Source organism: Molossus molossus, unplaced genomic scaffold, assembly GCF_014108415.1.
Source record: "Molossus molossus isolate mMolMol1 unplaced genomic scaffold, mMolMol1.p scaffold_m16_p_19, whole genome shotgun sequence".
In the NCBI taxonomy this organism is placed as follows: Eukaryota; Metazoa; Chordata; class Mammalia; order Chiroptera; family Molossidae; genus Molossus; species Molossus molossus.
The window spans coordinates 12496751-12524386 of record NW_023425354.1 but is presented as its reverse complement, the minus strand read 5'-3'; the positions used below and the strand labels follow the sequence as shown (position 1 = coordinate 12524386).

General features: G+C 43.5%; 2 protein-coding genes across 6 annotated transcripts in view; one reads left to right on the top strand and one right to left on the bottom strand.

Moving 5' to 3' along the window:
- Positions 1 to 655: 655 nt before the first annotated feature.
- MILR1 (mast cell immunoglobulin like receptor 1) lies at positions 656 to 16639 on the top strand. 2 transcript variants are annotated; one of them, XM_036268286.1, is made up of 8 exons: positions 656 to 894; positions 2504 to 2773; positions 8144 to 8428; positions 9975 to 10082; positions 13023 to 13112; positions 13614 to 13670; positions 13798 to 13866; positions 14986 to 16639. In XM_036268286.1, exons 1-8 carry the CDS (start codon positions 807 to 809, stop codon positions 15036 to 15038), a joined length of 1020 nt encoding a protein of 339 aa, XP_036124179.1. In that variant the 5' UTR covers positions 656 to 806; the 3' UTR covers positions 15039 to 16639. The 2 variants fall into 2 exon arrangements, with proteins under 2 accessions (XP_036124179.1, XP_036124178.1); XM_036268285.1 differs by having other exon boundaries at positions 13014 to 13112.
- POLG2 (DNA polymerase gamma 2, accessory subunit) overlaps positions 6868 to 27636 on the bottom strand; it is a 34814-nt gene continuing 14045 nt past the window's right edge. For 2 of the 4 annotated variants that reach the window (XM_036268278.1, XM_036268280.1), the window contains 2 exons: positions 24460 to 24577; positions 6868 to 6936 (listed from right to left, as the gene is read on the bottom strand). In XM_036268278.1, coding sequence (XP_036124171.1) covers positions 6883 to 6936; positions 24460 to 24577 — 172 coding nt within the window. In that variant the 3' untranslated portion in view covers positions 6868 to 6882. Of the gene's footprint in view, positions 6937 to 24402; positions 24578 to 27636 lie in introns of those variants that run through there. The other 2 variants (XM_036268279.1, XM_036268281.1) reach the window with 2 other exon arrangements.

Below are 27636 nucleotides of genomic sequence, written 5' to 3'. Positions count from 1 at the left end.
GCTCTAGACTGTCAATATTTGCTTCCCAAGATCAAAGCAACCTTCCATGAAGTTCCTTATATTTATTTTTATCCTCACCCGAGGACATTTTTGCATTTATCTTCAGATAGAGCGGGAGGGAGAGAAGGAGGAAGAGAGAGAGAGAAACATCGATGTGAGAGAGACACATCAAGTGGTTGCCACCCACATGACCCCAACCGGGGCCAGGGACAAACTGCAACTGAGGTACGTGCCCTTAGCGGGAACCAAACCCGGGACTCTCTGGTCCTCGGGCCAACGCTTTAACCACTGAGTCAAACCGGCCAGGGCTGAAGTTCCTTTTGATAGAGGTCAAATCCAGAGAGTGGTGATCAGGTGGGTTCACACAAAGACCATCAACAGTCATTATTTTTAACTTTCTTTTCCCCACTGTTCAACTTCCCATCCCTCCTGAGTTAGAGAAACCGACATCTCTTCTTACAAGAAGTCATTGAGGAACACTGGTTGGTCAAACCAACCAGTCATATTATGTCAGGCTTGAGCAGACATCTGTGATCTCTTTAACTTGGTCAAAAGAGGAAAGTCCTGTGGACCAGAGAGTCCCAGGTTCAGTTCCTGCTAGGGGCACATACAAAAAAAAAAAAAAAAGAGGGAAGTCAAAAAAGAAGAGGTAGGTCCTCTAAGTGACTCACATCTGTGGTGCCACTACACTTCCTCTGGCCTCGTCTTCGACTTCATTTGGGAGAATGTGGAGCCACATGAACAGACAAACTGGAGCGTTTTTTCTTCTGTCACATCAAACACTCGCATTTTGAAACCGAACTGTGATGTGGAAAAAGAGTCTTCTTGTGTTTCTTTTCTCTCTTTCGACTCTAAAAGCAGAACTGAATCGTGAGACGATGAGAAAAAAAAACAGTAAGTTTTGTTTACTACTCCCTTGTCCTAAATCTGTCTTCACCAGAACAGTGGGCGGTCGGCTCTAAACATGAGTTTTCGTGAATATGTTTTTCTATGCTTTTAGATGAATAACCAGAGTAAAGTCTTTTCCATTACCTGCCATTTAAAATGAAATGATTTTAGGGAGGAAGTTGGAGTATCTTTCCTGAGACTCAGAGATAAAATATTGTTAATTTTTTTTTTTTTTTTTGATGTGCTAATGATAATTGTTACATTTATAAAAGAGCCCTTATCTTTTAGAGATACAAATTACCAATATCCTCCAGCCAAAGACCACCAGGGATACTCATGTCATTGAGTAAAGCTGGGTTTGGGGAGAAAATGTATCTGGGATGTCTCAGCAAGAGGATGTTAAAAAGGTCTTATGATGAGATTTGGATCTGTGTTAGGTGATTTGGAGGAAGATTCAAAGCAGCAGGCTCTGCTTTGGAGTGGATCCTATTACGAAGTGGAAATGACGACATGGTTGGGTATTTTAACTCTTGTCTAAAGGCAAAAACAACAAAGCAAACGCTATGACTGATAACCAAGTAGCAGTTACTCTTTATTTTAAAAAATTTTTTTTTTCTGTATTGGTTAGAGAGAGAGAGGAAGTGAGAGGGAGAGAGAGCTAGAAACATTAATGAGAGAGAACATCGATTGGCCGCCTCCTGCATGCCCCCCAGTGCGGATCGGGCCCACAACCTGAGCATGTGTCCTGACCAGGAATTGAACCGGCAACCTCGTGGTGCATGGGCTGATGCTCAACCACTGAACCACAGCGGCCGGACACAGCAGTCACTCTTATTGGTCGGTTTCGGGGGATGCTTGGCCACTTTTGTGCTTCAGACAATGTCCATGTCTTTACCTGTGTCCAGATATGATTATGGAGTCATTTTGTTTTTGTCTTGATCCAAAATGGTCACAGAGTGGCTTTGTCTGGTATTGGTATTCTAGTTGTGAGTGACAGGTCAGCTCCTAGCCAGGCCAGTGCCTAGCTGTCAGGGGCTGCTTTTCTCTTCCTCAATACTCCAGTTTGTGGATGCAGTAACATGCGGTCTAGGGTTTGCTCTAAAATAATGGCAAGAGGTGGGGGTGCAGGTAACACAGGATGGATCATGAGTTGATCGTTGTTGAAGCCAGGTGATAGGTCTGTGGGGGATCATTATATTCTCTTCTCTACTATTACCTTGAAAGTTCTTCTTTTCCAAAATAAGAAATGTAAAATAAATAATGGACAAAACAAGCTACCAGACATAACATTTGGCCATAAAACCTGGAACTTTAATATTTCTAAGTCAGCATAGCCAGTCTTTAAAGAGTCCACTTCAGGCTCCTACTGGCTGGAGAGACAGCAAGGACAAAAGAGCTTGTCAAGGCCATCATCTCTCATTGGGAGGGGCCTCTGCAGGCCCTGAGGCTTCCTCACACACTGGCCAGCCTGGCTGTGTAGGCAAGAAATGTCCCTTAGGAAAGTTTGCCACGAACGGTGTCTCCACCCCCTTGATCCACAAAATGTGGCCAGGTGACCACTGAGTTATCAAGGAACATTAACAAAAAGTTTCTCTTGCGTTATTTTGTTTTCCAGAATTCATTTCTCCAACTTTGGACTCAAAAACAAATGAAGTCATGAAGGGTCAAAATGTATCCCTCATCTGTTCCAACCAGAACAAATCACTACACATCACCTATGTTTTGTTTCGGAGTGAGAAACACATAAGAACCCAGAATAGCACAGGTGAACCTGTGATTTTTAATCTAAGCATCTCAGAAGCCCAGGATTTGGGGCCCTACAAATGCAAAGCCAAAGTTTCCAACTGTTGGAAATACAGTAACTCGTTCAATTTCACATTTATGGGTAAGTACAGTGCTTGTTCCTCGGGCCCTGGGTTTGTAGGCCTCTTCCCCATCCTACAGTGGACTCTGTTCCCCTTGCAAGTGCTCACACTAGAGTCTGGAAAGTATGCCACTGAGATCTTTGCTCCTTTTGTTGTTGTTGTTAATCTCACTTGAGAATCTTTTTCCATTGATTTTTTTTTAGATAGAGTGGAAGGGAAGGGGAGAGAGAGAGAGAGAGAGAGAGAGAGACATCGATGTGAAAGAGGCACATTAATTGGTTGCCTCCTGCACAACCCCGACAGGAACCAGGGATCAAACCTGCAATCCAGGTATGTGCCCTTGACCAGGAATCGAACCCGAGACCCTTTGGTCCAAGGGCTGACACTCTAATCGCTGAGTCAAACTGGCCAGAGCAAGATCTTTATTCTTAATAATTCCATTTCACTTTCTCTTCCAAAAACTTTGGCTATTTCAGATAATAATGGGCTGAATGCCTAAGACAAAAAGTCTTACTTACATCAACAGTTTGGAAAATTGTTGAAATCTTTTCTAGATGCTTTACTCTAGGGTTCTCACCAGGTGGGCAAAAATGACTTTTTCTCTGAAGCTTCAAGGAAGAAGTCAGAATCAGTGTTGGACTTTGTAGCAAGGGTCTTCAAAGCCCCAGGCTTTGCCCACCTCTCCCCTTTGCAGGGACCACCTACCAGGTGCCCCGTCAGCCAGTGTTCTTCCTGCCCAAACGCATCTTGTTACTTCTATATTTTTCTCTCCCATCTTCCCACCCTGAGCCTCTCACAACCTAGCATTATTGGGCTCCTCTATGAAGGTGACCTTGGTAATAAACTCCTGGGAGAGGGAGAGAGGTTTCCAGGTAATACATGCACAGTGTACCTGGCTGCTAATAGGGGTCCTGACTTACTGATTCAATCTTTGAGTGATTCTCTGGGTCTCTGCTCTCCATTACGGTAGCCACTAGCCACACGTGGCTATTTAAATCTAAATCCTAATTAGTTAAAATTAGACGGAATACAAAGCTTAGTTCCTTCGTCTCCTTAGTCACATTTCAAGTGTTCAGCAGCCACAGGTGGCCGGTGGCTGCCGTATTAGATAACACAGACACAGGTGTTCGTGTGACTACAGATGCAAATTTCTGCATGAGGCTTCAGGGGCTGCCATGCACTCGAGGTTAGAAACAACCATTTTAGGACAATTTGAACACAAATGGAATAGAGGCCATACTTATACAAGAAATGAGAAGGGGGAAGCCGTGGAAACAAGGTCCCGGGGTGCAGTGGGGAATGTGAGGCAGTACCCTGGTTCAGGTTTCCTCGCCTATCCGAAAGCAGAGTCCCCGTGGAGCCTTCTGTGAGCCAGAATGGCAGAAAGCAAAGAAACAATTACCATTAATTTATACGGAAAATTTTTGAGCATTCCCAGACCCTCAGAATAATCTACCAAATTATACCAAATGCTCTTAATTACCCCAGTTTTATGTAAGCGTAATGGCCTTATGAGCTGTCTTAGACTTTTCTGATACCTTAAGACGCATCCTGCTAACAAGTGCACAAATAAATGGAGGCGAAGCACAGACCGATGCTCACCCAGTTCGGAGCTCCAGCGGCCTGATGCCGAGATGCTACCTGGGGTCCCCGGGAAGGGCTCGGCGGGGCGCTCTCCGTGGCAGGGGCTCGCGAAGCCTCCAACAGCTCGCTGCAAAATGAACCTTGAATACTGATTTTGCTTTTCGCCCTTTTCCGTAAAAGCAAAAATACGCGAAAACAGGAACCAATGTAGGTCTTTCATAAAAGCAAGGGGCGCGACGTGAACTTTGGAAAAGCCGAGAAACCCGTGTTGCAGAAACAGCCAGGAATTGGACACCGGGGAACCGGTGCACCCCAGCTTCCTGTGCAATTTTGGATATTCCTTTAGATATAGCCCCAGTCCTCAACAATGGAAACATGAATTGAGAAGACAGGCAGTATGAGCCTAATGTTGTTTATTTAACTCGGGGTGAGCATGTCAGTGCACAGTGAGCGGAGTGGGGTGAGGAGGGCAGGCGCGTATTTGCAGAGAAAGCGTCTGATTGCCCCTTGAATCACTGCGATTCAGTGTGAGAAAACATGGCAAGTCTCACCCTGCGCGTGTGGATTTCCTCCCTCTGGATATCAGGGGCCTACACCCTGCAATGGATGCATTCAGTCTTCGTTGATTTATAAACTTGATGATTGACGCCTTAAATCAACTAATTAAAAAACCCAAGTCTTCATTTCCAGACTTTCTGCCCCAGGATGTGTATAACATCTTCCCACATCCTGCTTTCCAAGTAAATCATTTCCTACCATTTCTTGCAGTAATTGTACTGTTCTGTACAACTGTTTTTGATAGATTATAAAACTGTATTATTTTCACTTGGGTTAGATGAACAGATAGCTATTGAGTACCTGCCCTGTGCAAGTCATTGTGTTGTCTGCCACTGGGTTTTTTTGTTTGTTTATTAATTCATTTATTTTTGTTAAAGATGTTTCTCCTTTTTCCCTTGACACCCTCCTCCTAATGCCGGGGTTTTGATGATGCCTAAGACATCATCTTGTCCCCAGTCCAGTCAGGGATATGAGTCATGAACACAGATGCATGAATCATTGATTCACTCATCAAATATTTAATGATATCCCAGATGCGCCAACCCCCGGATATACATTAGTACCTGCCCTGGTGGAACTTACAGTCTAGTTGGGGAGACACAAAACCCAAGTACCCAAATAAATAAATTCATAATCACAAACTGTGTTGGTTGTTATAAAGACAATGAAACCAGCACAGTGATGAAGAGGAGTGGGGGATGGGGGAGAGATCTACTTAGGATAGTTGGGGAAGGTTTGTCAAAGATTATGTTTAAGTGAAGTCCTGAAGGGTGAGGAGTTAGCTATGTGAAGAGACAGGGAAAAAGAGGCTCTACCTGATGGATAGTGGTCTGTGCAGGGGCTCCAGCTTGGGCAAGAACCTGCTGGTTGGGAAGACCAGCATGGCTAGAGGGCAGACAAGGGGAGTGTGACTCCAGGTAAAAATGGAGAGGGAGGTGTCCAGGTCAGGCAAGGCCTATGACCCAATTGATCATCTTGGAAGTTAATCCAATCTAGGTGGGTCAGGGCCAGAGTGGATCATGTTGGGGATTGCCTCGGAAGATTACATAGTCACCCCGGAGACAGACAGTGGTGGGGATGGACAGAAGTGGAAGGACTCAAGATATATTTTGGAAGAAGAAACATCAGGTCTTGCTAGATGATTAGATTTGAAATCACAGGTAGTGAAGGTAAGGAAGGAATCAAGAATGGCTTCCAGATATCTAATGTGACCAGCCGATGAGGCGTGGTACCATTTACTGAGACCTGGAAAAATCAAGAATGGGAATGTGGGATGGGTATAAAGTTTCATTACGCAAGATGGTTAAGTTACAGAGATCGCGTACAACATTGTGTCTATAGTTAACAATACTGTATTGTGCACTTAAAACTTTGTTAAGATCTCATGTTAACTGTTCTTACCACAAGGTGAATGAACGCACGAATAAATACATATTTTAGAGAACAGGATTTTAATATGTGTATCTACCTACTGATTGATTAATTAACTAGCAGATTAACTGGAGTTGTTTCAGACAGGTTATGTTTGAGGTGACCATGAGACATCCAAGTGGATCATGTGATAACAGGTAGAAAAAATAACATGAGGGTGAGACCAAGGGCTAAGGAGGCAGAGGAGGAGAGAACACGTCTATCTGGAGGATTTAGGAAAGGTCTCATAGTAAGGAGGTAGCTGAATGAGCCTTAAAGGACTCCTTGAAATGTTTTTTTTGTATTTTTTTTTTTTTGAGAGTACATGCCCTTAGCAGGAACCGAACCTGGGTCTCTGGTCTGCGGGCTGACGCTCTAACCACTGAGCAAACCAGCCAGGGCAGGACTCCTTGAAATTTTAAAAATATAGCTGGTTTATTGAAGAGTAGCAACTCCCTTACCTGGTTACTATATTGCTGTAATGCTCTTTACTAGTTCTGTACAAACTCTCTGGAAAGTTTACATCTTTCCGGTCACTGTAGATATTAATACTTAGTCCGGTTTACATCATCCCATCTCAGAGAGGAGTTTGTGCCCTCTGATTCCTCATAAATGTTTCAACTCCTCCTTCCTGAAAATTACAGGAGATAGATTTCAGTTCCAAAGGGAGAACATCCTACTGGTGCTATTCCCAAACAAAGCTGCTCTCTGGGGCCACCGTCGCTGGATGCGCTCTGTCGAAGATGCTGCCGCAGGCATTTCTGCTCAGATGAGGGGGGAGCCAGGAAACAAATTATTTTCTTTGATTTTACTTATACTTAGGTCCTTGTATTTCATTGTTTCTGTGCCAAATTGGTATTGTAAAAAAATCCACTTGGAAATTGGCCTAAACTCTGCCATTTACTGTGTGACCTTGGGTAAGTCTTAACTTCTCTGAATCACAATTGGCTCCTCTGTGGAAGGGTTGTGATACTACCCACATCGTAGATCTATTGTGAAATGAAATGAGAGAACATGGGTAGTGGGCCTGGCACAATATGAATATTCAACAACTATTCTTCCTTGCTTATAATACTGTTTTATTAATGAATCATAAAGCTGGATTCTCCCGTGAAGTAGGGTATAAACTAATAAACCCACACATTTCCTGTTGAGAAGTTCTCTTGAATTTATTTATCAGGGTTACTTCCTTCTTTGGGGAGGAAATACAGCAGAATCTTGTAAATAAAAATACAGTTAGAAAAGATAGTATTTTTATTTATTTATTGACTTTAGAGAGAGAGGAAGCCACACTGGCTGGAGGAAACGATGGTATTTTTAGACTTGATTTAAAAAACAATCCCGCTATGACCTTGTAAGGATAGGGAATAAAAGCACCTCTCATCTTCGTACTTGGAACTAGATCTCTTGATTTATTATCAACAATAAAGAGATTATAAATTCTGATGAAAGAATTTTGATGATCCCAGCTGATATGGCTCAGTGGTTGAGCGTCAACCCATGCACCAAGAGGTCACTGGTTTGATTCCCAGTCAGGACACATGCCCAGGTTTTGGGCCCAATCCCCAGTGGGGGGCATGCAGGAGGCGGACCATCAATGTTCTCTCTCATCGATGTTTCTCTCTCTCTCCCCCTCTCCCTTTAAAAATCAATAAAGAAAAAAATAATAATAAAAAGAATTCTGATGAAAGGCAATATGCACTCTGATTCTTCTCAGGAAGGGTGTGTCATTCATCTTTGGAGCCACACCAGGGAATAGAGTAAGGGTTTGATCCGTGTTTGACTGAGGAGTGAAGCCAATCTGCCTACCCCTGTAACATGCACTTTCACTTTTCTAGACCCGGTGACCACTCCAGTGCTGAACATCACTGTTGTTAAAAATCAAACCAACAATTACCTAATCCTACGCTGCATCTCGTTCCACGGCTCTCTGCCCATCAATTACACTTTCTTTGAAAAAGGCATCGTTGTGTCACCAGTTATTTCCATGTATAAAAGGGAACCTGCTGAATTTACTTTAATCCAGAAGAACACTGGAGGATGGGAAGAGTATAAGTGTAAAGCTAACAACAGACTGCCCGACCGTGCAAAATACAGTCATCCCGTCACCATGCCCTCAACAGGTAAGGGCTACCTGAGCTCTTTCAACAGGGTCTGGATTTGCTTCCAGAAACTTCAACCTGTCCACTTTCCACTTTGGCCACTTGCTTCCAAGTGCCTTTCCTTTGGTAGGGTCCACACAAACTGTGATGGGATTGCTTTCTGTCATTAAACAAACAAACAAACAAACAAACAAACAAACATAGAAAAGCCTAGACACTGTGGCAGGAAGGGATCTTGTAATGAGACTTCCTGCCTCGACCTTCCACTGCCCGTGTTCTAAGCAATCACATTAGAATTTGCATCTCTCTGGGAGCTGCCAGGCCTCTTCTTTGGCTGTTTCTAACACCTACTTGGCTGTTCACTGCCTCACTGCTAACACGTGGTGAGTCTAGACTTTCAATACCACCCTTAGTTTGGGGCAAGAGGGGCCCCTGTTTCTTCCCTGTGTTTTGGATGGCAGTGCCCTGGAGCTTTCCACATTCCCACAGGCTAAGAAGTCCTGGGGGGCCATAGAAATAGGCTCCCCTGGGCCCTCTATCCCACACTCTTCGTACCTGGCCCAAATTTCCTACCCAATCAGATAAGAACCCACCAACAGGGCCTACACAAGTCTCTTTCCCAGTTTATACTCTCAAGGGTGGACCACAGTGAGGATCCAAGCATTCCTGGACCCCAGGTAAGGGAGCTGCTTTGTGGGGTGTGTGAATGGCATTTGGACAGGCAGGCTGAGGGTCCACATGCATGCAATGTCCCTTGGGGTACAGGTGAGAGCCTGGGAAGGGGGTCAGGCCAGAGCTGGGGCTGGCTCCCCCCAATGCCTCCTTGTTCCAGTGCAGAAATCCAAGGGGTCTGAGAATTCTAGACTCAAACCTGGTCTTCCAGTTCCTTCTGAAGGGATATTGGTCGAGATAGGATGATAGAACAAAAGCTAGATTAGCAAAGACAATATGTATACCTGGGCATTGAACACTTCACCTGGCCTCATCCTCAGAAGATGAGGATGGTGGTAAGTCCCAACAAGTGAGGCAGTCTGTGGGAGTCAGGCTCCAGGATCAGGCTTTTGCCCACAAATCACAGCCCTTCCACTTATTAGCTGTGTGACCTTAAGAAAGTCACTGAACCTCTCTGAGCCTTACTATACTCATTTGCAAAATGGGAGTGATACGAATAAGGCAAATAAGGTAATGCTTAACACAGTGTCTGGCATGTAGTTAATACTCAACAAGTTATGCCAACATGACTAAGGGCTTTGTCCAATAAAAGGCCAGGCCATTCTGAAGCTTATGACCCTAACATTGTGGCCACGAATCGATCTGTTAAATGCTGTGCTGCGTTTCCCTTTGTTGTGTGACCCCTGTGGAAGATGCACTCGGTCATGACTTTAAGAACTTCACTGACTGAGAAGTTAACTCTCAATCACTGCAGGTGTCCACAGCAGCACAGGACCAGGGTGCACAGCACATGGGTTAACTTGGGAGACAGCCGTGACTGCCCTTTCCAGAACACGTCACACTTCAGTGTCATTGGGAATGAAAGCTGTGCTCAGTGGATGCTGTCTTCTTCCAGGTGGCCACAGCTGTCCGCTCTGCCTGCAGCTGCTGCTTCCAGTGTTATTACTGGTACTGAGCGTAACCCTAATTCTGGCATTTTGGATGCTACCAAAGTACAAAGCAAGTAAGTTCTTTGGGAGCTTTTTTCATTGTTTTCCACGGGTTTTGGATACAGACAGCAGGGGAGAGGGTGAGGAGGAAGAGAAAGGGGAATCAGAAATGGATGTGAAGAAATAAGAGAAGAGGCTGTGAAAGGGGAAGGTGAATGGGGTGGACTTGCTGTGGTTTCCGGTCCGAGCTTTGCTCACTCCGACTGCTGGTGGCCTGCAGCGGGTGCGGTCACCCGGGGCCTGGGCCAAGAAGAGCCCGCTCTCAGTTTAATGCTCTGCTGCTGTCACTGTCTTGAAATTCTTAATACTTTTTTCACTTTTTAAAATTACTTTTTAGCCCTGGCCGGTTTGGCTCAGCGGTTGGAGCGTCGGCCTGCGGTCCTGAGAGACCCGGGTTCGGTTTCCGCTAAGGGCACGTACCTCGGTTGCAGTTTGTCCCCGGCCCTGGTCCTCTGGTCAGTCAGTCGTGCGGGTGGCAGCCACTTGATGTGTTTCTTTCGCATCGATGTTTCTCTCTCTCTCTCTGTTCCTCTCTCTCCCTCCCACTCTACCTGAACAAAAAATGGAAAAATGTCCTCGGGTGAGGATAAAAAAAAAAAATTACTTTTTAAATTGCAGTAAAATAGATATGATAAAATGTACCATCTTGACTGCTGTTAAGTATACAGTTCTGTGGCATCGCGCATTCTCTTTGTGAACCATCCCCACGATCCATCCGCAGCACTTTCATCTTGTAAGATGGAAACTCTGTCCCCATCAGACACTAACTCCCCAGACACTTCCCCCTTCTAGCCCGGGCCACCACCGTTCTGCTTTCTGTCTCTATCATTTTGACTACTCTAGGGATGACCTCATATAAATGGAATCACACAGAATTTGTCCTTATGTAACTGGCTTACGTCACTTGGCAAAATGGACTCAACATCCGTGTTGTGCTCTTGGGTTATTCCACTTTGGGGCTATTGTGAATAGTGTGCCATGAATATAGGTATACAAATATTAATAATTTTTAACAAGAGGCCCCGCGTTTTCACTTGGCCCTGAGCCCTGATTGCAGCTCCTCAAAGGCAAGGCCTTTGCCTTGTATTTTTCTGCACCCTTGCTGGGTCTGCCACTCAGAGGACGCCAGGTACATGCAGACAAACACGGGCCTTCTTCTCTGCCCCACCTTTAGTGCCGTGTCAATCCCTAGTAGCTGCTTCCGCTGTCCGTTTCTTATGGCCACCTCCACTTAAGATTTCAAAATGGCCTTTTCATTTGGCACACAGGTATGGAGGCATATCAACATTTGCACAGAAGATAGTTTGTGTCTCAGCACTGGTACCCACCAGTGAACCTGCCTGAGCCTCAGCATTCTGATCTGTAGAATGGGGTCATCAGAAGCTGCCACAGCTGGGGAGAATTAAGTGACAGATGTTAGGCTACTGTGCCTCCTGCGCCATCTCTGGAGAGATATAATTCAGAGAAGTCGGGGACTCAGTTGGCATGAAACTTGAAAACTGATGTCAAAATTTACATCTCATACATTATTTTCTTTTTTGCACACACCACACCTCACACCTCATACTTTTTTTTTATACTCACCTGAGGATATGCTTTTTCTTTTTCTTTTTCTTTTTTTCACTTGAGAGAGAGAGGGAAAAAAAACATTGTCTGGTTGCCTCCAGTACATGCCTGACCAGGAATTGACCCCACAACCTTTTGGACAAGGCTCCAACCAACTGAGCCACCTGGCCAAGGCAGACATCTCACACCTTATTTTTTCTTTATTGATTTTAGAAAGATAAGAAGGGAGAGGGAGAGAAAAATGGAAACATTGATGAGAGAGAACATTGACTGGCAGCCTCCTCCATGCCCCCCACTGGAGATCAGGCCCACAACCTGGGCATGTGCCCTGACCGGGAATCGAACTGGCGACCTCTTGGTGCATGGGTTGACGCTCAACCACTGAGCCACACTGGCCAGACCATCTCATAACTTTTTTTATCCTTACCCGAGGACATGTTTCCATTTTTTTGTTCAGACAGAGTGGGAGGGAGAGAGAGAGAGAAGCACTGATGTGAAAGGGACGACACATCGAGTGGTTGCCACCCGCACGACTAACCAGGGCGGGGGGCAAACTGCAACCGAGATACGTGCCCTTAGCGGGAACTGAACCCGGGTCTCTCTGGACTGCGGGCTGACGCTCCAACCGCTGAGCCAAACGAGCTAGGGCCATCTCATACCTTTTTAAAATTTGTCTCCCTTCCTACAAAAATCCCAGGGTTTTGCAAAAGTGGAATTAATATTCTTGAGTACCGGCTACGGCCAAAGAGAACTCAGCTAGGTAATTTACTATCTCTTGCAGATATTACAAAGCTTTTGACAGGTTGTTCTTTTTTTTTTTAATCCTCACCTGAGGATATTTTTCTTTTTATCATCAGGTAGAGAGAGAGAGGGAGAGGCAGGGACAGAGAGAGAGAGAGAGAGAGAGAGAGAGAGAGAAATATTGATGTGAGAGAGACACATCCAACTGGTTGTTCCCACACGACCCCAACCAGGGCCAGGGACAAACTGAAACCAAGGTATATGCCCTTGGCTGGAATTGAACCCAGGACTCACTGGTTCATGGGCTGATGCTCTACTGCTGAGCCAAACCAGCCAGGGCAACAGACTGTTCTTTTCAGCAAAGGAAAGAAAATGTGTCTCTGGCCATCTCAAGTGTAATCGGATAGACAAAGGATGTCACTTGCAGAGTTGGGTAAATAAGTCAGGAGGGCTCCTGGCTTGGAGAAGCGGGTGCTATGGACTCTTTGCTGAGTCCATGGTTTCCCTTCAACAGACAACAGTTTAGGCTATTGGAGCAGCTTACTCTTTGTTTCAGAACTTCGGGGAATTCTTCTCCTTGGCAGAGGAGATGAGAAAAACGTGGCTGAATTGGTTTAATGTCATTAATTCTATACTAGTTTATATAGGAAAAGCTATGAGAGATAAGACACCGAGAGACTATGGAAATACATCCACTGAAGTTGGAATATATGCAAATGTCCATACAAAGCAAGCAGGTAAGAGAACTTTGTTGGGTATTTTGATTGACTGGGTTGCTTGGTTTTAGGTTTTCATCTTTTTTTTTTAAGGTCGTACAGACACACAAGTGCAGTGTTTCCATCCCACCCCTGATACCCAGGCCCACTTTCCAAGCACAACCCTTCCACAGACAGTCTGTGCACATGCTGACATCTAAACAATGGTAGCTGTGGCAGCATGTCCCAGAAACAGGCTATTCTACATCTCAATTTTTTATTCACTTAACAGTATATCTCAGAAAAAAATTTTTTGTCAGTTTGGAATGATCCTCACTGTGTCCCAAAGCCCTTTATAATCATCTCTTAAAGTGGGCATCATACGCCGCTTTCTGGTAAACAGACCCACAGCCTTGGCCAACAAGAATAATCCCAGTCAACACTGAGGGCCAGCCGTGTTCCAGGCGCAATGCTAAGCAATGTACCTGCCCTGTGCAGCAGAAACAGCACCAACTCCCAACTGATGTCGTTTCCATTTTACAGATGAGGAGTCTATGCCAAGCTTGGAACCAAGGCACTGTGTCTCCTCAGCCCAAGATGGTAAGCACGCTCTGCAAAGTCCAGAGGCTACATGCCATTGCGGGGGCGGCCAGACCAGCCACTGCTCTCAGGTGATCAGAGAGTCGGTTTACAGGCCCAATAACTCTGTTCCTTGTCTTTTTCCCAGAAACCAAACACTCTCAGGAAATACACTATTCCAACCCCATGTTCCGGAAGGTGACACCGAGAGATCATGGTAAGCCACAGTTTGGAATAAAAGATGCTATTTGTTTTTAATATTTTCTTCTTATTGATTTTAGAGAGGAAGGGAGAGGTTGATGAGAGAGAACATTGATTGATGAGAGAACATTGATTGGCCTCCTCCAGCATACCCCCCACTGGGGATCGGGCTCACAACCTGGGCATGTGTCCTGACCGGGAATTGAACCGGTGACCTCTTGGTGCATGGGTCCATGCTCAACCACTGAGCTACATCAGCCTGGCAAGAGATGCTACTGAATGAGGCGTGACCACCATACTCCAGGGCTTCAGGAGCCCAAGAATGGGATGGTTGGGGACAACATGCACACCCAGGAGACAAAGAGTAACCAATACCACGGCTCCTAACAAATCTATCAGATGGGTGGGTGGGGAAGAGGGAAGGATGGGGCAGGGAGATTATCATATAAAACATCCAGAGAGGAGGGTGCAGGGACACTTCTAAGACATTTTCAAGAATTACTTGAGAAATGGTGAAGGGATTAGGAAGTGCAAATTGGTAGTTACAAAATAGTCATGGAGCTGTAAGGTACGGCGTAGGGAATATAGTCAGTAATATTGTAATAACTATATATGGTGTCAGGTGGGCACTGGAAATATCGGGGGGAACACTTTATAAAAGTGTATGATTGCCTAACCTGTATGCTGTACACCTGAAACTAGTACAAACTAATGTTGAATGCAAAATGCAATTGAAAAACTTTTTAGCCCTGGCCGGTTTGGCTCAGCGGTTAGAGCATCGGCCTGTGGTCCAGAGAGACCCGGGTTCGGTTCCCGCTAAGGGCATGTACCTCGGTTGCAGTTTGTCCCCGGCCCTGGATTGGGCCGTGTGGGTAGCAACCACTCGATGTGTCCCTTTCATGCTGATGTTTCTCTCTTTCTCTCCCTCCCACTCTATCTGAACAAAAAATCCTCGGGTGAGGATTAAAAAAAAAAGAAAAACTTTTAAAAATTATTTTTTAAAGAATAAATTACTTGAGATAGTCCAGGACTTGGTTCTGTCAGTCCACCCGGCTACTAAAATAGGATGTTTTTTTAGCAACTCTATGAATGTATATTCTAAGTTTACTAAATTATTTCCTCTTTTATATTTCAGAAGCCTATAATGATGATAAAGCTCGATGTGTCTATGCTGAACTCAACTTGTGAAATTTAAAGATACAAACTACACCTCAAGGCAAGATACTTTTTACAAAGCTGATTGACATGAAGACAAAGCAAACTTGATTGACTTTAAAATGTCTCTCCTGGTTACCTAAAGTGAATCACTTTTTTTTTTCCCCCTGATGAAACACTGTTCCTTTGGCATAGTCAGGCACTGCCAATCCTGTCGTCAGACAACAACTTTGTCAGGTGGTGACAGTTTTTAAATGCTTTAGCTATTTTTGGGCACGGACCATTCTCCCTATTTCCACATCATTTAAAAAAAGAAATAACTGTTTGACCACTGCGCTTTTCACAAGTCATCTTTCCCGTCTCCCTGTCCCTGTGCCACTGAAGATTCAGAAGAACACAAAGCAAACACCATGCCTAAATTCTAAAACAAGAAGCGGTGACCTTGAAGATGTGTCTGAAGGAAACAGGGCCTGCAGTCACCATGAGAGGCCGGCAAGCTTACTCGACGAGTACACATATATTATTCATTGCCATTAAAATTTGCTCTCCGATTTGGGGAGGCTGCAAAAACATTTATATTGATTTTCACGGACTTTCTCAGTCCTCAAGAGTGAGCTGATGTCAAAGGCGTGCCCTGTAGGGGCTGCATTTCCCCTCCGTGTTCGGTGGAGGGAACAGCCCAGAGTTAGGTTGCAGGAGAGAAGAGAATGGATTAGTTTTGTGGGATGGTGGTAACAAAGTATCATCAACTGGTGGATTAAAACAATAGAAACTTCTTTTCTCACAGTTCTGGAGGCCAGAAATCCAAAAGCAAGGTGTCAGCAGGCCCACACTCCCTCCAAAGGCTCTGTGGGAGAATCCGTCCTGCTTCTTCCTGTTCCTCGTGGCAGCATCACCCCAACCTCTGCCTCTGGCTTCACACAGCCCTCTCTTCCTCTGCCGGTCAAAGATTTAGGAACCACCTGGATAATCCAGGATGACCATATCTCAAGATCCTAAACCTAATATCATCTGCAAAGCCCCTTTTACCAAATAAGGTGATATACACAGCTTCCAGGAGTTAGGACGTGGACGTATGATTTTGGGGAGCTGGTATTCAGCCTACTACAGGGGACAAATGAGAGAGAAATAACACCTATGCCACAGAGCTGCTGTGAGAGTTAATTCAGGGGACGAATGTAAAGGGTTTGGAGCAGGGCCAGGCATATAATAAGCTCAAAAAAAGCTAGCTCTTTGTAGTATGATGATGTTTACTCTGAGTCATACTGGTGGGCTGCTCCCCTTAGAAACTTTGAAGTCTTTGACGTCATACACTTGGTGATTGGGTCACCCCTGGCTTCTTCATGTCTTAACCTGAGCTCCTTCCTAAAAGCAGAGCTGAGACAAGAACTTGGGTGCTGGTTGTTCATATGGGAGGTGATCCCAGGGAGCAGGAGAGCCCAGTGAGAGGGAAATAGAAAACAAACCAACACAAGGGACAGGGAGGGGCTAGCAAATGAGCAACTATACTAGTGATGGATTAAATCCTATTAAAATCTTTCAGGGTCTGCTTGGCCGGTGTGGCTCAGTGGTTGAGTGTCGACCTACACCAAGAGGTCACCAGTTCAATTCCCGGTCAGGGCACATGCCCAGATTGTGGGCCCAACCCCCAGTGGGGAGCATGCAGGAGGCAGCCAGTCAATGTTGTCTCTCATCGATGTTTCTATCTCCCTCTCCCTTCCTCTCTCGCTAACATCAATGGAAGAAAAAACAATTTTTTTTTAAAGATCTTTCAAGGTCTTGAAGTGAAGGATGCCGCTGGGTTTCACAGCGTGCCCTCAATCGACAGCCTCTCATTTTCCCCTTGCAAAGCTTCTGAAGCAGTTAGTAAAAGCCAACCAACTCCGCAGTCCATATAATTACCATTGCCATGTCTTCCAAGTGCTGGAACCCAGCGCTCATTACCTACCTCTGCGGTGGAAAGTCTTAGTAATTGTGAAGCTGTGGTGTGTAAGGGTTAGCACCACTCCCCTGACCACCCACAACGGAGTCCTTGCCATGCACCCAGGGGGCGATTTCCCAGTGCTGTTTTCTAGTACCTTCAAATACACTATTTTATTGGCACCTGTACTGAAGAGTTGAGGGTTCAATTCCTAGTCAAGGGCAGGTACACTATCTTATCCTGGGCCAGCCCTGAAAGCAGAGTCCGAGGTAAGGCCTTCCATGCACCCTTGTGGCCCTTGTTGAGGGCCACGGCCATCGAGTAGCGCAGAGCCATGACCATTGTTCCTCAGTGGCTGCGGCTGCAGAAGCACTTTAGTTCTTGTTCAAACCCACCAATTCTTTAAACATTTTTTGTCGTGAAGTAGAGCACACAATATATGGAAATGCATAAAAATATATATGTAGCTTAATAAAGTATATCAAGTGAACATTAGTGATGAAATAGCAGCAGCAGCCCAGAAATCCTCTGCAGACCTCCTCAGTCACAACCCCATCTCTCCAGCTTAACTCCTCTCTCATGGGACATTTGGGTGGTTTTTAGTTTGAGGTGGTTACAAAGAATGGGGCTCTGACTACTGTTAGGCTAAGGACAGGTCTCCTGGTTCCCATGAGCATGCACTTATGTTGAATATGTGTAGGAATGGGTGGGGTATGTTTATCTCCGTCTGAGTAGGCAATGCCATGTTATCTTCCACAGCGGTTCTGCTCTGTGTGTGCTGCCTGCTAAAGCAGTCTGATCAGACACCATGAATACAACCCTCCTCTGAAGGCTGAGGTCCCTAAGACGAAGTGCCTGAATAAAGGTACCTGTGGGTAGGCCTGAGCTTTTCTTCAGAAAAATCACTTTTAAAAAACAAATTTTGCCCTGGCCAGTGTGGCTCAGCGGTTAGAGCGTCGGCACCTGTACTGAAGAGTTGAGGGTTCAATTCCTGGTCAAGGGCAGATACCTGCGTTGCAGGTTCGATTCCTGGCTCTGGTTGGGGTACACGTGGAAGGCAACCAATCAATGTGTCTCTCTCACACTGATGTTTCTCTCTCTCTCTCTCTCTCCATCCCTCCCTTCCTCTCTAAAAAAAAAAAAAAATCAATGGAAGAAATATACTCAGATGAGGATTAACAATAAAAATAAAAATAAACTTAATTTCTCACAGCTATATTAAAACTAAGTACAGTAGTGAGCCCTGGCCAATTTGGCTCAGCGGTTAGAGCGTTGGCCTGTGGACCAATGAGTCACGGGTTCGGTTCCAGTCAAGGGCACGTGCCTCAGTTGCCGTTTGTCCCTGGTAGGGGCCGTGCGGGAGGCAGCCAGTTAATGTGGCTCTATCACGTTGCTGTTTCTCTCCTCTCTCTCTTTCCCTCCCTCCCACTCTATCTGATAATAAGTAGAAAAATATCTTCAGGTGAGGAATTAAAGAAAAACTAAGTAGCGAACCCCACACTGCAAAAATAAAAATTTTCCATCTGAGTAGAGAGCCGGCGGTGACGCTGGTCTTCCGATGGAGACTGCTGTGGTTCTGATGAGACGAAGCAGGCGGGCACGCGAGGCACAGCGGGCACGCGAGGCACGGTGGGCACGCGAGGCACAGCGATCTGTGCTCCTCGGGGTGCTTGCGAACTGGGATCTGTTTTTGTTTCAGAAATTACAATCTATTGAAACTTTAATGTGTGCATTTGTGGTCATTTATTACAGCAAAACACTTTTTGTTCGAATGACATAGTTAAAGGCACATTTCATTTCAATGCACAGTGTACCGTTCTGAAATACCCTAATTTCCTCACAAAGTGCCTGAGTGGCCACGTACACACCCAGTAATAGCAGAATATATTTACCCTTTATAGAGCTTAAATTTTTAAATCTGACTAAAAAATATATGTATTTAAAACTACAGAAAAAAATTAGCGCTTTCTTCAGCTCAGTGGTGTGAATATACCCTGCCCTCTAATTTTTTAGCGATTGGCTTCAACTAAAAAAAATTTCTGTACATACAAAGACGCTATGTCAGTTTTCAATGCTAAAAGCCTATTTTCGACACTGCTTTTTATGCATATTTGAGAACCAGAAAAGGTGAAAGACTGTACCTGAAAAGCAGTTACTGTTTCTGTTAATGTTGTGTTAATACTGTTTAAAGCCAGACAATTAAGCTAAGATCCTCTATTGTCCTTTACCAAAAATTAACTGGCATTTTAAAATAACTGGAAACAACATACTGCTCCTTCTAGAAGATTATCCCCCAAAAGATCTTGGGTAATAATCAATTTGAAAGGAAATATGAATTATCTCTGAACAATTTTATTTTTTTAATTTTTTCTTTATTTTTTTTTCTCTACCCTTTTTAGAGAGAGAGGAAGGGAGAGGGAGAGAGAGATAGAAACATTGATAAGACAGAACAGGGACTGGCCACCTCCTGCATGCCTCCCACTGGGGATTGGGCCCACAACTTGGGCATGTGTCCTGACCGGGAATTGAACCGGCAACCTTTTGATGCATAGGTCAATGCTCACCACTGAGCCACACTGGCTGGGCTTTCTGAACAATTTTAATTGGAGAACTGGGATTCTTGGAGAGAAGATATAGATGTATGACAGAAGAGGTTAAGTAAAAACCCTATTGTCCTAAAGGGGCATGAGAGGACTTTTTCCAGTGATGGAAATGTTCTATATTGTCATTGTGGTGGTGGTTACACATTTGCCAAAATCTGTATTTGTACCTTTAAAATAGGTCAATTTATTATATGTACATTATATATCAATAAAGCTGATTAAAACACATGCACACATTTTCTGCAATCCTGAATAAAAATATTGGTGTGAATTCAGGATGATTTTTTTAACTTGTGGGGGAAATACGAACACACACACACACACACTTTTATATATTTGCTAGCTCTAAACTCTCAAAAGGCACAGAAACAAAAACCACTTTCTAACAATGCACATTCCCAGGACCCAGAGTATGGTCTCCTTGGAGAAACGCTGAAATATACAATCTGTATATTAGATACTAGATACCAAGCAAACTATCAAAGACTGAAAATTGTGTCAAAGGACTTGAAGCCAACTTGAAAAGTCTCCCATTGGCCAAAGGTAGGACAATTTAGCATCAAAAAAGATTAACTTTAGCCCTGGCCGGTTTGGCTCAGCGGTTAGAGCGTCGGCCTGCGGTCCGGAGAGACCCGGGTTCGGTTCCCGCTAAGGGCATGTACCTCGGTTGCAGTTTGTCCCCGGCCCTGGTCGGTTGTGCGGGTGGCAGCCACTCGATGTGTTCCTTTCACATCGATGTTTCTCTCTCTCTCTCTGTTCCTCTCTCTCCCTCCCACTCTACCTGAACAAAAAATGGAAAAATGTCCTCTGGTGAGGATTAAAAAAAAAAAAAAAAAAAAAAAAAGATTAACTTTAAAGGGATGAATCCAGCCCGGCCGGTGTGGCTCAGTGGTTAAGTGTTGACCCACGCACCAAGAGGTCACTGGTTGGATTCCCGGTCAGGGCACATGCCCAGGTTGTGGGCCAAATCCCCAGTGGGGGGCATGCAGGAGGCAGTCAATTGATGTTCTCTCTCATCAATGTTTCTGTCTATCTCTCCCTTCCTTTCTCTCTCTAAATATCAATAAAGGGAAAAAAAATTTTTTTAAAGGGATGAATCTAGCATTTATCACAAACCTTTCCTATACCTCTAAGTCAGTGGTTCTCAACCTTCCTAATGCCGCGACCCTTTAATACAGTTCCTCATGTTGTGGTGACCCCCCAACCATAAAATTATTTTCGTTACTACTTCATAACTGTAATTTTGCTACTGTTGTCTTAGGCGACCCCTGTGATGAAACGGTCGTTCGACCCTCAAAGGGGTCGTGACCCACAGGTTGAGATCCGCTGCTCCAAGTAAACAGTAGATGAGATGTTTTTCTTTATAGAACTATTCTAGCCAACAAATGAAGAAGCTGGAATCAGAATATAACCACTTTGCCACCTCTAATGAACTGACCAAGCTAGGCATTGATCAATGACTGCTAGACTCCCTCAAAAAGAAACAACCAGACATCACTGACTCCTGATAGGAGAACACAACTAAATAATCTTGCCCTCCAAACTGAACTTAAAAGCTGATCAAGCCTCTGGATTCAACTTCCATCTAGAGGAACAGGTTAAATAAACTACACCATGGGGCCCTGGCCAGTTTGGCTCAGCGGTTAGAGCGTCGGCCTGCGGTACAGAGAGACCCGGGTTCAGTTCCCGCTAAGGGCACGTACCTCAGTTGCAGTTTGTCCCCAGCCCTGGTTGGTCGTGTGGGTGGCAGCCACTCGATGTGTCCCTTCACATCGATGTTTCTCTCTCTCTCTCTTCCTCTCTCTCCCTCCCGCTCTGTCTGAACAAAAAATGGAAAAATGTCCTCGGGTGAGGATAAAAAAAAAAAAAAAAAAAAACTACACCATGGGTATATAATAAATAAATCAAACAGTGGAAAACCCCATAATAAAAGACTCAATTTCAGAGAGAGAGAATATAGAATAAGGGAGGCCAGAAGACCTAACAACCAATTTCAATAAGTAAGTAAATCATATTTGGATTTTGATTCAATCAAACAGTATAAACTAGAAACTGAGTGAATATTTGATCTTAAGAAATTATGTTTCTTTTTTAAAATTTGTTATGAAAACTCTCATATACAAAAATACAGAGGCAGGTCAATGAACATCCACATACCCAGCTTCAACAACTTAGCGTTATTTTTCATCTATAATCCACCACTTTTTTTGTTTAAACTGGAAAAATTAAAGCAAGCCTCAAATATCATACATTTTCACTCAAAAATATTTAAGAGTCTCTATTAGATACGGTTTTGGTTTGGTTTTTGAATCCTCACCTGAGAATATTCTTTCATTTTATCTTAGATAGAGTGGGAGAGGGGAAGGAGAGAGAAACATTGCTGTGAGAAAGACACATCGACTGGTTGCCTCCTGCACAACCCAACCACGGCCAGGGACAAACCGCAACTGAGGTACGTGCCCTTGACCGGAATCGAATGAGACCCTTTGATCTGCAGGCTGATGTGCCAACCGCTGAGCCAAACCAGCCAGGACTAAATAAGGACTTTTTAAAAAGCCATAATACCATTATCACACCCAAGGAAATTGTCAGTAATTCCTTAGTATCATCTAAAATAAAATGATAGCTGCAACCTTCTTCAAAATAGTATGGAAGGGTGGTGTTGGGTGGGTGAGACAAGACTGGTCATGGGTTAATGGTTTTTGGTACATGGGGTTAATTATACTATTCTGCACATTTGTGTATGAAATTCAACATGATATAAAAAAATATCAAAAAATAAAAATCTGCCATGTAAAGTCTACTAGGACAAGTTAGTCAGCCTCTCAAGATATTCTGCACAAATTATTAGTTGACATTTTTGTCAGGATGGTAATGATAGTTATAATTAACACAAACATAATCAACACATAAAAGTTCAAAGGTTTCTAAAAAAAAAGTTCAAAGGTTTTTTAATAAACATGTTAGAATCAAACATAAAATTCAGTGTAATAGTTAAGATTATGCCATCTAACATTTACTTTAGCTTGCTTTTCAAAAACTATATGTTCTAATTTAGTTTAGTTTTAGGTTAGTCTTCAATATTTGACAGTATACATATAGCAGACTCTATGAAAGACCCCTTCTTTCCTGATAACAAAACCCGTTTCAGAGAGGATAAGGTACCACTATAGCCCCAAGGGACAAACTGTGTGTGATCCATATTAATTATCATATTCTCATTCCCTTGGATAATGATTGGCCTACGAATGACCATGTGACCAAGTTTTGACCAATGAAATATCAACAAGTCTTCTGATTGGGATGTCTAGAAAGCTTTTACTTTCCTAATTAAAATGGGAAGAGTCTTGCCTTGCTAGGTCTTGTCTCTTTGACTTTCTAACTAGATTGTGGGTGAGAAGGCTAGAAATACAGCAGCCACCTTGTGACCATGAAGCAATAATATAAAGATAAAAGGTAACATATTAAAGATGGTGGGCCCTGGCCGGTTTGGCTCAGCGGTTAGAGCATCGGCCTGTGGTCCAGAGAGACCCGGGTTCGGTTCCCGCTAAGGGCACGTACCTCGGTTGCAGTTTGTCCCCGGCCCTGGTCGGTCATGCGGGTGGCAGCCACTCGATGTGTTCCTTTCACATCGATGCTTCTCTCTCTCTCTCTGTTCCTCTCTCTCCCTCCCACTCTACCTGAACAAAAAATGGAAAAATGTCCTCGGGTGAGGATAAAAATAAATAAATAAATAAAAAATAAAAAAATAAAAAATAATAAAAAAAATAAAAATGAAAATAAGTGAAGGATATTCTTTTAAAAAAAAAATAAAATAAAATAAAGATGGTGGAACAGTCCTGGCTGGTATGGCTCAGCTGGTTGAGCATCTTCCTGTGCACACTTAGGTTGCCAGTTCGATTCCCAGTCAGGGCACATGCCCAGGTTGTGGGGTCTATCCCTGGTTGGGGTGCATATAGGAGGCAACCAACAGATGCCTCTCTCTTACATTGATGTTTCTCTCTCTCCCTCTCCCTTCTTCGCTTTCTAAAATCAATTAAAAATAAATGAATAAATAGCCCTGGCTGGTTTTGCTCAGCGGTTAAAGGGTCAGCCTGTGGACCACAGGGTCTCAGTTCGATTCTCGGTCAAGGGCGCGTACCTGGGTTGCAGGTGTGATCCTGGCGCCAGTGAGTCTCTCACATTCATGTCTCTCTCTCTCTCTCTCTCTCCTTCTTTTTTTTTATCCTCACCCAAGGACATTTTTCCATATTTTTTTGTTCAGACAAAATAGGAGGGAGAGTGAGAAACACCGATGTGAAAGGGACACATCGAGTGGCTGCCACCCACACGACCCAACCAGGGCTGGGAACAAACTGCAACCGAGGTAAGTGCCCTTAGCAGGAACCGAACCCGGGTCTCTCCGGACCGCAGGCCAATGCTCTAACTGGTGAGCCAAACTGGCCAGAGCTCCCTCCCTTCCTTCTACTTTCTCTAAAAATCAGTGGAAAAAACAGCCTCACATCCTCGGGTGAAGATTAATAAACAAACAAACAAACAAACAAACAAATAAATACGGTGGAACAGAAATATGGCAAAAGCCTGTGTCTCTAACTATAGAGGAAACAATTATACCTGCTCTGGACTGTGTACCCCCTAGATTTCTTGTTATGAGAAAAACAAATTTCAATGTGCTTAATCCAGTACAGTAGGATTTTTGCTTCTTATAGCTGAACATATTCCATAGACAATGGAATACATCAAGAAATATAATAAAAATGAGTTTTAAAAAGTACCAAAAATGTCCACTTCATAAGTACAAAGGTGCAAAAAAAAAAAAAAAATCTAAGTTAATGAAAGACAACCAAATTAAGGCAAATATTTATTACACCAATATTAAAACCTATACATTCTTAGCTGATGATATATACTTGGTTAAAAAGTCTTTTACTTTGGATATATGCATCATTTCCTTCATTGTTGTGTCTCTACTCCTCAGATGAATTAATCCATTCTCCAAAGTAGCTTCAGTAATCAAAACTGTGAAGAGGATACTCATTTCATCATATCTAAGAAAAAAAGCAGTTAAACAAAATACATGCATACAAGCATAAGTTGTAAATTTACATTACCACTTTCAAGAGTCACAAAACTCAAAAGCAGGGTTTCAGAGCCAGACCAAATACTACCTTTTTCAAGTTTCTGAATCACATTCAAAGTAAACTTTTCAGAAAGTTTATGACTCATTGTAATAGCTGAAAAGTTAAAAAAAAAAAAAAAAAAAGAAAATCTGAGAAATAAACACTGGTACCTCAACATACCACTTGAGGTGATATGATGGGTGAATCTCAGAATTACCTCAGCCTTTTGGTACTTTGATGCAGTCCAAGAAAATTATTTTAGATGAAGTTCTCTTAAAATACTACTATATTAAAAATTCAGTGTACAACATATCATACCAAAATCATGCTCAATATGTAACTTTGTATGCTAACTTAGCTTTTTAGCCACTCACACTATTTCATTAGTGTTTCTTTGCTTTGTTGGACTCTATCAAAATTATCTTATTTATCTATTTATTTGTTTATAGTCTGTTTTATTCCATTAGAATATAAACTGCATAAGAGCAGGGAACTTTTCTGCCTTATTTACTGTTTATGTCAAAGCACAGAAAACACACTAGGTGCTTAATAAATATTTGGATAAAAATATCCTAAACAATAAAGCCTTTACCACATCAAGAAAAACTGTAACTTGATAATGTCCACATGACTCAAAGGATACAATTTTAGAACCTGAGAGGACTGGAAAGGTCAAATAACATCCCTTCATTTTATATATGATAAAATAATTAAGTTGCTTTATCCATAGCAACCTACTTTTGACATCATCTGAAAGGTGTATTTTAACAAGTTATTAGAGAACTAAGAAGAAAAGCACAAAGCTTGACAAATTTTCACCCAAAATATATGTATTCAACACAAAAAGCTAAAGAAAATAACAAAATAAACCAAAAGGAGGAAAGAATAAATTCCTTAATTAAAAAAGAGAAGTTTTGCCCTGGCCAGTTTGGCTCAGCGGTTAGAGCATCGGCCTGCGGTCTGGAGAGACCCGGGTTCGGTTCCCGCTAAGGGCATGTACCTCGGTTGCAGTTTGTCCCCGGCCCTGGTTGGTCGTGTGGGTGGCAGCCACTCGATGTGTCCCCTTCACGTAGATATTTCTCTCTCTCTCTTCCTCTCTCTCCCTCCCACTCTATCTGTACAAAAAATGGAAAAGTGTCCTCGGGTGAGGATAAAAAAAAAAAAAGAGAGAAGTTTTGACTTCCGGTCAAGATGGCGGGTAGGTAAACGCGGTATCGCGTCTTCCCACAACCATCATTCAAAACCTCCTGAAATCAAGCGGAATGGAGGTCCCATAACTGCGGAATTAAAGCAGCAGCCACATGGAGACTGGTAGGAGGGGCGGAGACAGAGGGCTGGTCCCACACCCACGAGTGGCGGATAAAATCAGGATACCACCATATCTGGGACTCCAGCAACCTGGCTCACACTGGTAGCCCCGCCCTGCTGACTCCCTGAAGCCCCGCCCCACCCAACTTTCAGGCCCACCCAAGCTGTTGCCAGTTGCTTCACCATAGGATTGGCCTGTCTTGGATCCTGCTTCAGGTTTTCCTAAATTCTTTCAAATGAGCAGCATCTGGTCTCAGATAGCCCCATACCTCTCATTAAGTAATACACAGAAATAAACACAGGGAGGCGGCCAAAATGAGGAGACAAAGAAACAGTCCCAAATGAAAGAACAGAACAAAACCCCAAGAAAAGAACTAAGCGAAATGGAGATAAGCAACCTAACAGATGCTGAGTTCAAAATACTGCTTATAAGGATGTTCAGTGAACTTAGTGAGGGCCTCAAGAGCATAAAAAAGGACCAGTCAGAAATTATGGATGCACAGTCAGAAATGAAGGAGGCATTAACTGAAATAAAAAATAATTTACACAGATTCAATAGTAGAGTATGTAAATCCAAGAAGCAAACCATTGATTTGGAATATAAGGAAGCAAAAAACACCCAATCAGAACAGCAAAAAGAAAAAAGAATCCAAAAAAATGAGGATAGTGTAAGGAGCCTCTGGGACAACTTCAAGCGCGCCAACATTCGCATCTTGGGGGTGCCGGAAGGAGAAGAGAGAGAACGAGAAATCAAAAACCTGTTTGAAACAATGGCAGAAAACTTTCCTAACTTGGTGAGGGAAACATACAAGTCCAGGAAACACAGAGAGTCCCAAACAAGATGAACCCCTCCAAGACACATCATCATCAAAATGCAAAAGGTTCAAGACAAAGAGAGAATCTTAAAAGCAGCAAGAGAAAAGCAGTTAGTTACCTACAAGGGAGTTCCCATAAGGTTGTCAGCTAATTTCTCAAAAGAAACTTTGCAGGCCAGAAGGGAGTGGCAAGAAATATTCAGAGTGATAAAAAGCAAGAACCTACAACCAAGATTACTCTGTCCTATAAAGCTGTCATTTAGAATCAATGGCCATATAGAGTTTCCCAGCCAAGAAAAAGTTGAGTTCATCACCACCAAACCGTTATTATATGAAATGATGAAGGGTCTTTTTGAAGAAAAAGATAAAATATATGAACAAACAAAATGGCAATGAATACATATCTATCGACAATGGAATCTACAAACAAAATGAACAGGCAGAACAGAAACATTCTCATAGAATGTTACCAGAGAACATTTTGTTGGTTGCCAGATGGGAGGGTGGTTGGGGAAATGGGTGAAAAAGGTGAAGGGATTAAGAAGTACAAATTCATTGCTAGACTGACAAACCTCAAAGGGAAAGGGGTTGGGGGGTGGGAAGAAATAAATCAAAGAACTTATATGCATAACCAATGGACACAGACAATAGTGTGGGAAAAGGCGGGAGGGGGGCTGGAGTGGGGAGGAGGGAGTCAATGGGGGAAAAATGAGGAACATCTATAATACATTCAACAATAAAGATTAAAAAAAATAAGTAGAAAAAAAAATAGAAGTTTTAAAACTACAGACAGGGCCCTGGCCAGTTTGGTTCAGCGGTTGGAGCATCCACCTACGGTCCGGAGAGACCCGGGTTCGGTTCCCG